Source organism: Diprion similis, chromosome 6, assembly GCF_021155765.1.
Source record: "Diprion similis isolate iyDipSimi1 chromosome 6, iyDipSimi1.1, whole genome shotgun sequence".
Taxonomy (NCBI): domain Eukaryota; kingdom Metazoa; phylum Arthropoda; class Insecta; order Hymenoptera; family Diprionidae; genus Diprion; species Diprion similis.
The window spans coordinates 18,027,752-18,044,739 of record NC_060110.1 but is presented as its reverse complement, the minus strand read 5'-3'; the positions used below and the strand labels follow the sequence as shown (position 1 = coordinate 18,044,739).

At 40.4% G+C, this 16,988-nt stretch overlaps 1 protein-coding gene across 1 annotated transcript in view; it reads right to left on the bottom strand.

The window, feature by feature from the left end:
* The window catches only part of LOC124407180 (GAS2-like protein pickled eggs), a 42,579-nt gene that overhangs the window by 13,117 nt on the left and 12,474 nt on the right, over nt 1–16,988 (bottom strand). The window contains exon 3 of the mRNA XM_046883046.1: nt 13,125–13,646. Coding sequence (XP_046739002.1) covers nt 13,125–13,646 — 522 coding nt within the window. The remainder of the gene's footprint in view (nt 1–13,124; nt 13,647–16,988) is intronic.

The following is a 16,988-nucleotide window of genomic DNA, read 5'->3' as shown; positions in this document are numbered from 1 at the left end:
TCACGCCAGGGTAAAATGGTCGTCACAATCATGGAACGGCTTGTTAAGAATTGCAGGTTATTATAAACACAATATCACATCTTCGTCATACGCGCCGACTCATGGACTCTAAACGTCACACAATTGTGTATCAAACCTTTATTTTCCTACGTATGTAATACATATATATATATATATAAGATATATGTATAGAAGTGTCATACATTTCCACGCAGCGCGTACAAGAGATTGGGAAATTCTCCTACCGGCCTTCGCGCTTCTCACGGTGAAACTTTTCTATCCCTATTTTCGCAATACCGCTTCTTTATATGTAACATATATTATACTCACACACACACACACACACACACACATTCGCGTACATAAACTGGACACTTTCTCGTATCGCGCGGTATAATCTACGACTCTGTTTCTCTTTGTTCAAATAATCAGTCTGAGGAAACAATGATTAAATTCGTAATACAGGTATAAATTCTCAAGAGGCAAAATTAAAACCCGAGACTACGACTTAGAAAATTCGCGGTACAAAAACCAAAGTTAATAAAAGAACAAAAAAAAAAAAACACGCAAAATAATGCAAGAATGAAATGCCGATTGATCAAAAATTCGCCAATTACGGGTGACGGGGGTGATTTTTTTTTTCTTTTCTCTTTTTTGTTTTCTAAACACAAACATCCGCGACCATCTTTTCCCCTTGAATCGCATCGAGCTGTATATTCCGATAATCGAGATTGAATACCTTGCGAATGTTGGATCCGGAATTAGGTCTAACGAAACCCACGTCAAACTGGAAATCCAATTAAACCGACTGAAGCAACAGTTGAACAGTTCGTTGTTGAATTGGAACACAATGCAACGACGTCGATTAGAGGGAAAGCCAAGCTTGGCAAAGCTCGATTGGATCATAATGACAAGAGTTTAATTGAAATTCGCGATGGGTAGTACCTTCCGAACGTCAGAAATAACCGAGGAGGCTCCAAGTGCGTACCTAAATATTAAAAGGTAGTGCGCCAATTAATGAGTTACGCCCACGTCACTGCGACGTCCCATCCGCAAAGATAATATTACGTCGACACGACTACAATATGCAACATGAATGAGACACGCAAGGAAGTCGAAACGACGTGCGTTTATTGGTTTGTTTGTTTGTTTGTTTGTTTGTTTATTTCTTTCGCTTTATTCGGAAATCTTCCATAGATTTTATGGGAATCGCGGTCTTATTCATGAGCGGTTGACGTAGAATTAGCGTTCCGCAATATCTTAACTAGCGATTTGTGTATTTAATATCTACGTTGCGGATCGATTGTCGCCGCGGAAGAGAAGCTGCGGCTTTTAAACCGCCTCGTATGAAACTATTATTGTAATAGGACTGCTTATTCCTGTCTTATACAAACCTCGAGCATTATTCAGAATAATTGTCGCTATCTCTTGCCATAAATTGAATCGCGACAAATGGCGGTGTTGTGGCACGAAGGCGCAGCAGCAGCAGCAGCAGCAGCAGCAGCAGCAGCAGCAGTATTGCAGGTAACCGGACAGGATGAATACGTTATGACGCTATAATGCAAGGCCGACGGTTGCATTATGTAACTCGTCCAGGTCTATGGAGCCTGCAGACTCACTCGCCGGATAGCCAAGCTCCGATCTGATACTCTCATCATCGTCGCAAACCGACTTAACAACCTCGACGATAGTTTTGCCTGCATGGGTCGATTGGACCGTCGATGAAAATTACTCTGTAATAACCTTTTCGCACGCCTACCTAGCTTCGCCGCTTTTTTCCACTATAAAATTAACGGCTTATTGCAGACTGGCCTTAAAAACGAATCGTCTGCACGCTCTTTCGCTTATTCGCGCTATTATCCTTGTAGCCTCTTTGTCGGCTTTGTTTCGTCTCGCCGCAGTCTACTTTGAAATTTCATATCCTACAGAAGGCGTTAATTTTTCTACAAGGGATAACGATCATTCCGGATACCGAATTAGGCGATTTCCTTAAACAGACAAGGTCTCAAGCTGACGAACGACTCTTTTCCTTTCACGGAATTCACGTCCTTTTTACTATAGCTTCGAGACACCTTCTCTACGGACAATTTGAGGAGGAAGGTCAAAGTGCAAAGTTGAGGGGATTTTCATTCGAGAATAGAAGCAGTGCTCTCTTAGCTCTCCGAAGATAGCCCCGCAGCTGACGGACGTTTAGCGTTTGGTCCATGCAGGTCGAGGATCGAGATACCCGCGTGGCATAAGCGAGAGAAAGTGATGGCACAACCGTAGATCCTGATGTTATCAGTATGAGCATCTCCCGTATCTTCGAAGGCATCTTCCCAGGATCAGAGCCCGAGTTAGGTTCATGGGAAGGAAGTAACGCAAGTGGCAGGTCACGAAATGACCCGAACCTGAGCCCGAGCCTAAACGCGCGTCGCGTCGGTGAAAATAGTAGGCGTACCTAATCGTGTTTCTGGATCTGAAATTTAAACGCCGGGTTACACGAGAGGTGAAAATTGAGTTCCTGCAGGGACTCTACGGATTGTTGTTTGTATGTACATTCAATCGGTTCTCTCACGTCGATCGGATCTACAGCATCTACAGCAGGCGCAACGGCGTGACAATTAAATTTTGTGAAAAGTAAATGCGTCTTGTTGCTATTTTCGCACGGTTATAGACCCGGATTGTGTGGTATCGAATGTGTACTCGTGTGATGTCATTGTATGCCTAATAACCCGGATGTGACACCGATGCAAATTTAATACGATCACAAACCTTCCGGCCACAACGAAGAGCCACTCGATTATAAACGGTACGCGACTTGCGCTCCATTGTTTGTCCCATTCTTTTCTTTTCTGAACGAACAGCGAACGAGAAAAGAGCAACACGGAGGAGAAAAAAAAGAAACGAAAGAGAGAGAAAAAAAACAAATCAAAAAGCACTTTGCCGAACAGAACCGTGCATGCCTCTGACGATGTGACAGGGAAGCTAGCAACACGACAAAGCTGTAGAAATCATCAAGTAGAATGATGCACAAAGAACCCAGAATTTCTTTTGTCCGCGATACATACGTTTCGTACTTATTATTTGACAAAGCGATATATTCAGCAGCTCGTCTGATTCCAGAACTCTATAAGGGTGCGCATAACGGGGTATTAAAATGTTCTTCTCGTATCTCGTTGCAGAGAAGTGGAGTCATTAATACAAGAGCGATATCGTATCACGATTTCATTTTTAAGAGGCAAGCCCAGACACTCTTGGTGCATTCAAGGCGGAGTCATTTCAGCGAGTGAGTCTTGTTTCAAAGCGTGGCAAACAAATTTCGATTGAAAAAAAAACAAAGAATTTGGATAAAGAAATTTCTTTTCAATGCCAAGAATCAGTTCCACAGTATACAAAGTAGATCTGTGTGCATTAAATTTTCTAGCATTGCACGCTGATGATAAATCAGGATCCAAACAGTCACAATCGCATTTGCAGCTCCCCTGCGATTCCATAAAAAATTTACAATTATTTATTTAAATTTCCGCTCAATCTTGCCTTTCGTAGGGTCTTTTTTGACCGGAAGTTAAATGTCTATCCGGTGCAGGCCTGCGGCGAATAGTCGAGTTAAGTGTGACACGTAAGTCGCTTAAAGGTGTCGGGTGTCAAGACGCGGCGGTGAGCGTCGATCATCGTCGTTGAACGTCGGCTTTAACGTTGCACTGCAGTAGCAACGACGCGGGTTCGAGCCCCGGCTTTTCCCTTATATATCTAGCTCGGAATTCGGGCGTCGTTTTCACTCGCGAAGCGCCGCGGCGCCGGCGTCTCGCGCAATCAATACGCGTTCGCGTTCGGTGGTGTAAAGGCCGCCTCTCTGCAAACTCACCTCACAAGTTACATACCTCGACGCATATTCAAGTCCCTTCGATATTACTCCGTTTTTCGAAATCCATTTTCGATCGAGCAAGTATTTATTCTCCGTAAATCGAAGCATCGAAACTTGGAACTTGACGTTGAATCAGAAACGTACTTGGACTCGTCATGTTATGCATAATTTGCAACACAATTTCTCTTGGCTATGATCTTGGAAGTGTGAAAGTCTAATTGTCACTGCTTTACAGCCGCCATGTTATGATTTCCTGTCAAGTGTCTCTCAAAGTAATCGAGAAACATTTACAACAAATTGCTAAAAGCTCTCTCAATTGAGTTATTGGCAAGTGTCTGGACGTACGGTGCGATGTGACGGAGTAAAAAAAACGCAGCTGTAATGATATTCGATTACTCATTCCGCAGTCAATCATCAATTGCCTTCAGCTGCAGCTTCTCTTCGTCTTTGTACCTGCTACGTATACCAATAGATATATCGACAGACCTATATAATATATAGGAAATACTGGCGCGGAGAAAATAAGTGACTCTCCCAGCGATTATAATTTATAATTGCATCGTATTTATTCATCATATACCAAGAGACACAGGTGCCGTCCATTTGTAGAATACGCGGTATAACTATTACAGGTATGTGATACCTGCAATGCAGCATCACTGCTGTAGCTGCAAGAGAATACTGATGATGACGATCATGATGATGATGATGATCACGACCAGATGCAAATCACTTGCAATTAAACGAGCCTTTCATAAATGCAGTGTTGTACTATAATATAAGTACATATCATACACTGTGTAAGACTTAAGTGACCGACTGATGCGACGTAATTGTGAAGGTATATGTCATATTATCTATGTTATTATGTAACAAATGACCCGCCGCAATGTTCAGACCGTTGAAAAAAACGCTCCCTTATACCACGTGTACAAGTATAATAGGTGTACAGATGAACCTTGATGGCTTGATATGAACAGAAGTGCAAGATATCGCAGAGCTACGTTACGTCTTTCCCCTTTATATTATTTATTTATTTACTTTTTATATTTGTTGTAAATAAACGAAACGTAATGAATAAATTAAGAACGTGAAAGGTAAGTAATTAGAAATGGTGGCTTGATAAATTATACCGATTACTAAAAGTCGTTCAGCCGTATACCATAATAAAGGAGCGGCACCGCCCACACGGTGAACAGATTTTTCTCCATCTCATTTTGCTTCAATATATCTTTATTTATTTATTTTTTTTTTTTTTAATTATTCTCTTCTCTTCTTCTCTTCTGCTCTTCTCAATCTTATCACAGTTTCGTTTTATTGCTACAACTTCTCTCTTTCGATCTCAAGTAAATTGATAACATCGTTCTTCACCCTCCAGTCCAATAATAATAATAATAATAATAATACTAATAAAATAAAATTTTTTCATCCAAACTGCTTTCGCGGGTACTTTGTAACGAAAGCTAAAAATATACATTTGCCCTATTTTGCACGATGCGATCGTGCCGCAGAGTGGAGTGGACAAGGTAGTAGGTAAAAGACGATGAACAAGGGTGGAAGTGGAGTATAGCCTCATAGAAAAGTAAGATAGAGGGGAAAAAGAAGAAGAAAAGAGTTCGAACCGACGTTTAGAAGCCGTACAGTAGCTTATAGACGAGCTACGTGACGTTATTGGAATAGCCTACATTCAGATAATTGTATAGGTATGAAACTAGGAAGGACGGGCTTCAGCTATTACTGCATGCAGAAAATGTCACTTCTAATATGGTCTCAAGACTTTCTTGAAGTCTTCAATGCTCCCCGTTATCATAAGAACACATCTCGCGCGTGAAATTTTCACTTCACACCGCAAGTTTTGTGATTGAATTCTTTCCTTGATTTCCAAGCGCGCAAGTCTGGACAAACTCTGGTCCATTGCGGGAATAGGAAAGGAGGATGGATGACGCTCGGAGCAGTGAAACGCACCGCTGCAGTAAATACGAAAGTTTACGCGCATTTGGAAAGATATACATACAAGCGGCCCTTTTCATGGTGATCATCAAAGTCGATGAATATTTTCCATTTAAAAGGATTTACTTGAATAAAAATTTTTTTTTCGATCATTCCAGGTGTTTTTGAAAACGTTCATTTACCCCGTATGCATCCCGAATCCATGACTCAAAACTCGACTGCATATATTCGCATGTATGTATATATATATATATACAGACGAATTCCCGCCAGGAATGCACACCGTGGCAACCAATTCAAACCCAGAGTTATTTGTTGGTTCGAGACTTAAAATAACTGCAGCTTTAGAATTCCAGAGATGCCTGCAGTAGAACCGCACTCGATCCAACGACGTTGAATTACATCTGAATTATTATTGCCGCTGTTACTAACAACCATGATAATAATAAAAACAACGATAACTATTCGGCAATGCAAAAGCAGTCACGTCGAGCGCGTATGAATGCATGATGATGCATGATGGTAAAGACGTCGTTAGTTTTAACGAGAGATGCATTATTTTTTATTCATTCATTTATTTATTTTTCCTCTTCTTGTCATCTCCATATCGAAGTGCGGAAGAGCTGTGTCTTTTATTAAAAAAACATAGAAGAAAGTAAGAAAAAGAATTTCTAAATCGTTTTAAAGTCTCTTTAGCGTCGCGGTGACCCGTTCCATTAGACTTGATCTATGAGCTCGGTCAACTTAGTATTGAATTTCTGACCCATTTCTCTCCTCGAGATAAACAGTGATTAGCTAAGACTGAGACCGCAGCCAGACCTTGCACGACTCAATAGCCTTCTCTATAATACACTCGCTGACTAATTGCACGTTACTCCAAACACCATCGTGGCTCATTTGCGCGGCAAGGGGGGGGGGGGCATTTTTATAAAGGGAATGCGCAATTTGATCATATCAACGCGAGCGCGCCACGTCTTCGAAAACAATTCAACCCTTTTAAAGGCACTTGACGCCACGCCATGCAAGAGTGCTGCTGAGAATTTATCTCGCGATTGGTATGCGACTTATGCATACGTGAGGTAAGAGCTTCTTCGGAATGCACACAGTGAACGTAATAAAAACTGTAGCCTATAGCGTCAAGGTTTCCTGCAAACCTTTCCGGGCGTTTTGAAAGCAGAATTGGAGTCCTTTTTTTCCACGTGATAACTCTTTTTTTTTTTTTTTTTTTTTTTAATGTAAGGTATGAGAAACGAGCTAAGCGAATTGGCAAATTTATCTTGAGAAAATACGAGGAATATTTATGCTTCAGAATTACAATGGATTTTGATTAACTGAATCCATTTCTTTAAATTCGTCGATAACGCCGGTTTAACTGTATTTAAAAACGTATTAATGGATGAATAATTAGTGACAGATCGTAACCGATGGTCGTATATACGCAGAAAGTATTCCCGTTGAACGCACGTGTGTCATTGATTCTTTTTTCGAATTTTCTTTCCCGCCCTCGCGGCCTAAATAACTTGGCAGCAAGAAGTGTTTAACAGGCTTTGAATAGAAAGTTGAATATGTGCATCTATCTCGACACTTGGAATTCAGCATATCGTTAATAGGAATTTTATTATTCGAATATACAATGATAAAAGTAATACTTTATTTAAATTTCTTACGCAATGGCATTGAATTTCTACATTTCGAAAGAGTTAGAATTGAATGGGTATAAAAAATTGTTTCAAAGTAAAATTCCCAGATTTTTCGTCGCTTCCAATTCGTCTGTCTTCAATTTCTTTTCCGATTTTTTTTTTTTTTTTTGTCTTCTCTCCACAGTTTTCGAATAATCTTCAATAATATCAAAACCATGAATATATATTTAATATCGAAAATCGTACAAATGAACGTATATACCTAAAATGAATAAATGACATTGTTTGACACGTCTTTGAACCGGAGAAAAAAGTGAAATTGGTTGAAAATTATGTGAGTTGACGCCAGCGAAGCTCACAACGATCTTTGATCACAGCCTAGATACGATTATATAAGACGTCGAAATAAAATAGAAACGATTTCTTTTTCCAAACACCACGCTAATGCACTCCGTCTATACTATCGTCTGGACACGTATGCTGCTGCTGCTGGTGCTGCTGCATCGATGAGGAAAAACCCTGCAATGCGCATACCTACCTCCTAGAGCAAGCTGGTTCGATATATCGATCATGTTAGAGAAGTACAAACAAACATTTTCCAGCATATGACGAGGCCTTGTGGCCAAAGGGTTGACGCTGGAATTAGAAGTTAGATTTCGCCGAGAGAATCGCCTAACGAGAATGATTTAAGAAAGTCGGGCTAATTTATCGCTGCATGATTAAAAGACGCCGCAAGTTCCGGGCTTCATCGTTTATCGGTTGAAAGAAAACGCGAAGAGTAGTTGGCTGATTAATGAACACCTACCTACCTACCTACCTACATTAAACTTGTATCGAAGAGCCGACTCGCTGCGGTAATCTGATTCACTAAACTATTTTACGCCTGCTGAATAATCTAACTTTACAATACTTAGTCATCGCTACTTTTGCAGTCTAGATATCGTCGTCGACGTAGATAAATGATTCGTAAAATTTCCGGAAATCGTTACTCGGTTAGTTCTACTTGAACACATCATTGTAGGTATATTTAGCTCTTTTTTCGAACCAGATATACTTTTTAACTGCAGCCTGCGGAACGGTTACTTATTGTTATAGTTAACTTGCAGCTGGAGGAATTTTTGGAAAATTAAAACACGCGTATACGTAAGAGAAAAAAGAGGAAAAATTCGCTTCTACCAACGTGAAACCAGGCCGGACTTGCGCTCGTAACATCCTGCACGACAGACCGGATTTCCGGAAGAAGGTCAGCGCGTCCTGCACTCACTACGTGAACATCCACACAATCCTTGCGCAACTACACCGCGCAGGAAGTCTCGGATTGTTCATTGCGGACTTTGAAGAATCCTCGTCTTATCTTGACACGGAATTACCGAGTCAATGTTTTGGCAAGATAGTACAACGAGGAAAGTTATATCTCAGGATAGGAATGACAAGAGGAAAGCTTAAAGAATTTTATGAGCTATTAAAATACTGCGATGTAAACGAGTTTTAATGGGCAAGTAGACGCAAGATTCGTGCATCGATTCGTAAAACCAGATGGTAATAGCTTATCGCCGATGAAGATGAAAAAATGTCACACAATCGGTCTGCCGCACGAGGGAGCCTCTTGGCATGTTTCGAACACGTGTGTGAAGATAAAGCTTGAAACGAGATGTAGTGTAGTTTTGATAAGCTAGTCGATAGGAGAGTCGATATCTACGACTTATTCGTTGGTTTTTATACGTAATACGGTCGAGGAGACTCGTGGAATAAAAATTCAATGCCCACAATCTGCAAGATTCGAAGAACGAGTTTGAATCTGGTTTTATGAAAATTTTCTGCAGCTAAAAAGTGAATATTCGAGTTGTATTATCGTGACGCGAGGCTATAAATATTCGGCAAACGTTGCAAATCATTCGAAAGTTTCATTGATAAACTCGGATTTGATGTATCGATAATAGTACGGCAGCTGATTGATGTACGTGTAAATCAATTTATCAATCTGACACGTATCAAAAGCGAAACGAGACGATGACGGGCCGAATATTTGACAAGGGTATTCGTCTAATCTCGAAGCCCAAGTTCCTTTTGCAATTCCTGAAGGATGCAGCGCGCGCGCGGGAGAAATTGAAAGGAAGATAAACTATACCGGAAGTGAAAAGGAAAAACAGAAAGATTATGGGTATCTGCGTGTGTACACACATACCTACGTGTCGTGAGGAACGTTTTCTTAAAAATATATCCAAGAATCGATACATCATCGGACTTTGTACCATCAGCTTATATATTTGCTCGACCGATAAACGCGGCGTTTAAAACGCATGAGATAAGGTTGTTATTTTTGGTGACAAGTCGCTTATATAAATGCGAGCCGAAGAACCATTAAATTAGGTACAGTTTAAAGCGTGAAGAACTGCAAGCTCGTCTCGCGAAAGGCGCGGTTCCAATTCGCATCGACATCCCCAGAATCAATACAACGGTAGCTCGTATACTGTTTAATATCGATAAAACGCGACGGAAATAATTGGCCAGATTTTGGCGAAGCGTGCAGGTTCCCTTGAACTTGACACGAAGTGAACCAGGCCGATCAATACGAAGCTTTCCGGCGCTTGCGAAGAAAGGCTTTCAGAGATTCCGAGTCGACCGCGAAGCTCCCGTGCTAACGTCAAGGAATTTTTTTTTTTTTTTTTAATTTTTAACACACAGGAAGTAGATGGATTTTCAAAATCGGTAACCAATTCACGTTCGGTACACGACAAACAATAATATATATATATATATATACCCATAATCCATATAGAATAAATATATCTTTATCTCATGGTCTCGTAACGGTGATCAAAGAACCAGGCGACGTTTCTCCTCCTTTTGCACCATTTAAACGACAGCAGAAGAAAAAGAGTTAAGTGAAAAAGAAAGAGAAAAGAAGAAGAAGAAGAAGAAGAATGAAAAAGGAAACGTCTGTTTCTTAAAAAATCGCTTAGTTGTGACGACCAAGTTAAAAGTCACGAAAGGAACTGAGAACGCTCATACAATTTTTTTAACCTTTAACCCGTGGCTGGTTTTAGGTCATAACAAACAAGTCCTTCAGTCAATGGATCGACTGTTTCTACCGATCGGTAAACGGATCAGGATGCGGTACACCGTTAAAAATATTCGAGCAGATCTACTCTTTATAGACTCCTCCAGCATTGTAATGTATTACTAAAAATGTTTGATAAATAAATAAATAAATAAATTTAAAGAAAACGTATTGACCAATTATTTTTTCCTCGACATATTTAACGTGATGCAATCGCAATATCATATATGTATACTAAGGTGATCCTTATTTGAGTGTCGCTAAATTTTTTCATTGGAACACCCACCAAATCTGTTCCAAATCGTTAAAAAAAAAATCTATGCAAAATTTGAAGCCATAATTTGGAATGGGATACGTGCTTCTAGGCATCGAAATTTTTTAATGTAAAATTCACGTAGTTTTTCTAACCAGTTATTTCGTTTTGTATAATGATTTTGGTAGGACCACCTTAATGTCTACGTATACATATAGTATTTACGTCATAGTTGGTATCAGAACCGATGGCCTACCTGCCGCAGGTCGCATACGCAAACCTCGTATCGAACCATTAACAGTAACGTTTATCACTCGGCTAACACGTTATCTCGTTTAATCATCGATCCATCGCACGTCGATTGGGAATTTTTATTTATTTCTTTTTCTTAACATAATAAACACTCAAAATGGACGCCTAATCTGAACGAAAACTCTGGTAATTGTGAACTGCCTTACAGCGATGTTTTCAATCGGTTGTTTTCCGGATATAATATCACTTTGAAGTATGCCGCTGATTGATCGAAGATCTTGTAAAATTTTTCAGTCACTGATGTTGGTATTTTTTTCTTCAATTTCCTTTAATTTTATTGATAATCTAGAATCTGCCACATCGCAAGGCAGTTAAAAACATTTGTAGGTGAAAACCTCGCCCCGTTTTATGCCGCGTTAAAATATTTCAACATTCTTCAATAATAATATGTTGAAGGAAAAAATTGGCAACAACTTTATTAAACGAGACAGCGAGAGAGGATCGACTTTCTGCTAATGTCACCGACGATTCTTTACTTCGTCGTTTAATCGTTAGAAAATTTTTTTCATCTCACGCGTACGAGTGTCGATAGCTGAAATTCCTTCGCAAGAATAATTGGGGAGAATATTTTATAATTGCACCTTTCGCAATTAGAGGAACAACACTGTCGGAGTTGAAACGATCTACGTCACTGCTAAATTCTTCATGAGCGTTACCATTTTTGTGCTGATTGTGAGATTAACAATATGTGTATATATAGGTGCTTTTGAAGTCTGTCGATCGGTGTTAAAATTCTTATTATATTCCTTGTTATTTATATGGTTGAACTGATAGGCGATTTAATATTCGTTTAAAATTGAATAAGGCTCGTACTTTGTCTTCGTTTAAAAAATACCGAATCGTAACATCCCAATTCTGTTAAGAATGAGGTACAAATCACCGCGTGTCAGGCATCGATATCGATATCGATAACGTAACAATTAGCGTAATTGCACGTATAACGTACAAGTATGATACTATATTATACACAGTGACGTTGACAATTTAATAATAAGATACGTGGCCGCGTTGATCGATCAAACGGTTTCAGCGACTGATCGCAGGAACGTATCCATAAACGTATAATAACACGATCGTGTAAAGTCGCATCGCGATAAACGTTTATCTCGCGTGTCGCGTTAATGGACCGAAGATGATCGTTTCATGGCCTAACGCAAAAAGTCCATCAGCCAGCTCAGCATACGAGTCAGACCCATCAGTCTTGATCCGGTGAAATCTTTGTCAATCGTCTCAATAAGTATAAGTGAAGGAGAAAAATCGGGTTGGCAAATCGGCTGATCGTTATCCGGAGTAAGAATTTCGCAAATATTCATCACTCTTAATTTCAATCTTCGATGCAAACCTGATAAGAAGAGTTTGCCGAGTATTGTGTACTTATATTATAACAGCCGGCATCGCTACGTGACTCAATATATGTATAATATTGTATACTTATACCCTGTGCCAATTAATCAGCTCAAACTAATCAACTTTTACCTTCTATAGAAAATTATTATTCCCAGGAAAGAGAAGCGAACGCTAATGTAACACTCCTGTCACGATTTACCGTCCAATTTGACCCCGGCGACGATCGCTGAGTGTTAAAAACCCCAGTCAATTCTAATTATCCGATTTTGCCAACCGGATAAAGCCGGTATTCGCCTTGAGATATAAAAGGGAAAACTTGTTTCCACTAGGTTATGGTAGAAAATTGGGAACGATCGAATTTGGAAATTTTTCAAATCCGTTCCACGCAGCCAATAACGATCGTGTTAACCCTAATCGGGTGAATTTCACCCCAAAGATTTTTCAAATGTCCCATTCTTCGTGCGAAATAAATAAATTTTTTTCGCCAATATTTTAAAATATTGAAACAATGAATTTTGGTTGCTAAACTGAGAGAGCTTTTTCTGCGATCCTTAAACAATACTTAGATATTTCTTTTAGATTTTAAGAGCTCATGTTCTAAATGAAAATCACTTTTGGGGTCAATTTCGCGCAGTGTATCAGTTGTGCAATTCTACCGAGACGTGACCGACAAGGGTTAAAAATGATTTCGATAATAATCAATGTTGGACTCACCATCTCGTCGAGGCTCTTCAGGTCGTTCGTTACGATCTGGGGCTGAGGTCCGTAGATGAGACAGGGTTGCTCCTCGTGCATCTCCTCGTAGTCGTCGTCGTCGCTCTCCTCGTTGTTGGCCCCGTTTGCCCCGTTAGCAGCCTTGTTTTCGGCTGCTATTTCGCGATCAATTTGCCTCTCCATTTGCACAAGCATAGGAGCAAGCATGCCGAACTTAGCACCGCGTCTCGCAACCTCAAGCAGACATAGAATAACGTGTCGTTCGTTTTTCCGCATAATCAGATCGTCGGTTTCGAACAAAAGGCACTCGATAATCCCGAGGCTGTTTCTGCACCAGGATATGAAATTTGAAACGTTATCGCGGGCGAAAAAAGTCCCGGCTTTTGCGTTTGGCAGAAATGCGACGTCGCTTAAATGGCTCATTGGCATAGCCAAGGAGGACGTCATCGATCGAGTCATTGATTTGCGTGCCTGGCGTCTCGCCACGTAGTCAGATGCTGACTTTCGCACGTTGTTGGCATGCTGAAATGAGAGAAGAAAAAAAATTAACAACATCAACAAAAATTAACCAACAGACAGCAATAAATAATCACTCTTCCTCCACACCCGCAGAGACTCTATAACGAATTCTTTTCTTTCGCCCATAAACTAGAAAAGTTACAAAACATACTCCTACAGTATATCGCGTAATGTTCGACTTGAAATATCACTTGGGAATGAGGACACGAATACACGATGCGACGACCGATCGCGCCACGCGGTTTTAAGCACTGCCCTACAGCGGATCCTTACTGTCAAAGTCTATTTTACTGCTGAATTTTTCTCTCCCATAGTCTCTCATCTCATCTCGCCTACGAAGATCAGCGCGTTGCGGCGGCTGCACGCCAGCATCCAACGAACCAAAAGCAAGCCAGCTGATGTCAGCGACGGCTGCATGACCATGTCCACCTATCTATCTGTCTGTCTGTCTATCCGTCTCTCCATCTTTTTCTACTAGATCCATAGTGAAAGGTGGAATTGCCTGCTGAATGAAAATACGCCGCAACTCGCCTGCTGCAAGTGTTACCAAATAATTAATAGTTCCGTATATTTTACGTCGTACATGTGTTCTATACATATACATATATGTATGTATATATATATTCGTCACTTGTGCGGTGTTACACGTTTGCGTACCTATATCGTGCGTAGGTATATGTATACTTTCCGCACGTGCAGCCCTGCAGCAGTACAGCGGCAGCACTTCATCTCAGATGTATGTTGCTACATGGACGACACACGTGCCTCTGTCACCGGGACAATACTCATTCGTCACAATCTTGTAGGTGTTTGCTTGAACTGCAGTGATATATTATACGCTAGTGCGACAAGAGAAAGAGGTTTTGTTATAAATGCTAGCCCCGAATGAAAGAAAACAATTCCGAGACTAAATGTCGCAGACGTTGTAAAAGCAAATGTTAAGAATTGTCACGTCATTTCTGGATCTCGGCAATATATGTGTAATAATTCGTCGAATAGTCGGTACACAGCCTAACTTTTAAAGGACTGTGAACCCGGTGATTTGGTCGTTAGTTATTGTTTTGTTATCATTATTTTTTTTTTCTTTTTCTACCACGTCCTCATCCTCTTGTCCTCGAAGATCATGACGAAGTGTCTTACAAGATTTTTGTTAACGTGAAAAAAATTCCTCGTTTCAACGTAGCAGTTTCGAAATTATTCTTTTAGAATACAGAAGGGAATGTAAAATTTCATTCATCTAGATCAGAGAGAATCTGTAACCGTGTTTCACTCTAAAGAAAAAAGAAAGAAAGCAAGAACAACAGCAATAACAACAGCTGTGCAGTGTACAGACACAAAGAAAATGGAAGTAAAACAGAAATAAAATCAAGTGTGTATTTATTACTCTACACAATTCAAGGCAGAAATGATAGTCAAGATGGCGCGACGTATACGCGTGACGTCAAAAGTGCTACAGCCAATCGCAAGTCCGACGAGACGTTCGAAACAAAAGACTGCAGGGGTTGAACAAAAGCGTATGCGAAAGAAAATATATCCATGCACCGTCGATACATGGTTCGTTGAAATATTTATCACTAGGTGACTAAACTTTGATTATGCCCACTACGGTTTGACGATGAAAACAAAAAAGGAACAAGTACGTTCGTTTATCGGTATTTATCATTTGGTGAATAAACTTTGATCCTACCCATGTACATACACAGAATGTTTGTAAAAATATTTCTGTTCGCGTATCGCGACCCCATTCGATCGTACGTACTACATCATGCATATTACCATGAAGTCTGCAGCAACAGCAGCACGCTAACACAAAGGTCATGTTTTCTGGACCGCGATTGGTTAAGTTTTTCTATTTATTTAATTTACTTATTGTATTATACCCAATGCGTTCTACTGTATTGGCTCTGCTGCTTACTACCGCATGTTATAGCAACAGCACTCGAGGCGTGTGAAATAAAAAGAAATCATGCTCTTGGGGGGAGGGGGTATATCTCTATACACAACATACAGTGCATATTTTCTATAAGACGTAGTTGAACGAGTTGTGAGCCCAATTTTAGGACAGTTTCAACACCGTGTGACTGCAGCAGCAGAGACACATGTGCTAGGGTCTCAGTGTGGTCGAGCTGACACAAGAGAGGCCTCTAGTATATATATAATAAGTATAATATGTACATAAGTATAATGCACGGGGATATTTAGGGCCGCTGGTAGGTATATATATATATATATATATGTTATATATATATATATATATATATAACACGACGCGTGTAATATGCATTCAAATGCACACGACCACAATTTATACATATGTGACAGCATCCGGTCTCCACTGCAGCAGCAGCAGCAGCAGCCGGCGTTATTGCTCCCAAGGGATAATCGAGATCTTAGTACCGGGAACCGGTCGTCCGTTGGGGATTTCAACCCTTAACTAAGTTAACGTGAAAGAATTGGCTCCGCTCCTCATTCATGTATAATCACGTACGTGGGTATATGGGTGTTACAATTATATTTAAAGCGTTCTCAATTCTCAATCGCACGTGGGAACCAATTATCGAGATTTCTTAAACACCGTGTGGAAAGAAGAACAGTAAGAGATTTCACAGAGTATTTTTTTTTTTCCCTCTCTTTCTCTCTTCGATTGATAGAAGAGCAGGATAAGGGCATCGAACCGCGATTCAAATTCTAAGTCCAGGTTGATAACCGCTGCGTAAAAGTCGAGCACATATGGTGATATGGGCTGCAGATGAGTTGAAGGCAGGATGTCTGTCGCATTATGTGGCCTGTGACCCCCTGGCTCTGACATATCATCTCTCGTACACTTCACCAACTAAACCTCATGAAAATGATTACACTATACGTATGCATGTCTAAAATTATTGTTACATACTGGACTGCCTGCTTGCCTCAGTGGCAGTGGCAATGTTCAACGAATCCGCAGGGCTTTGAAACCTTCCGTAAACATCTCTATGGAAAAATCCTGCATCTTGGAAATGAAAATCCTCTTTTTTAGACCAAAAGATCATGGAATATAAAATTGAGCGTACGTACATATCAAATGTGGATAACTTAGTAGGCGCGTACGTGAACGTGATTATAAATAGATAGTTCCTTCGACTGCAGCAGCGGGCAAAGGGACTAGACAGGCGCAAATGTTCGCCGCATGGCTTTGTTCGAGATGACAAGGCGTCAGCCGGCTACGAGGCATTGCATAAACAAGACACGTTCGACGGAGTCGTTTTCTCCATCACCCGTCCGTCTAATCGCCGTGCGCCAAAGCTTATAGCTATGCGGCTTTGCTGCACGCGCATTCCGCTTGTTAGATAAACCTTAATAAACTTC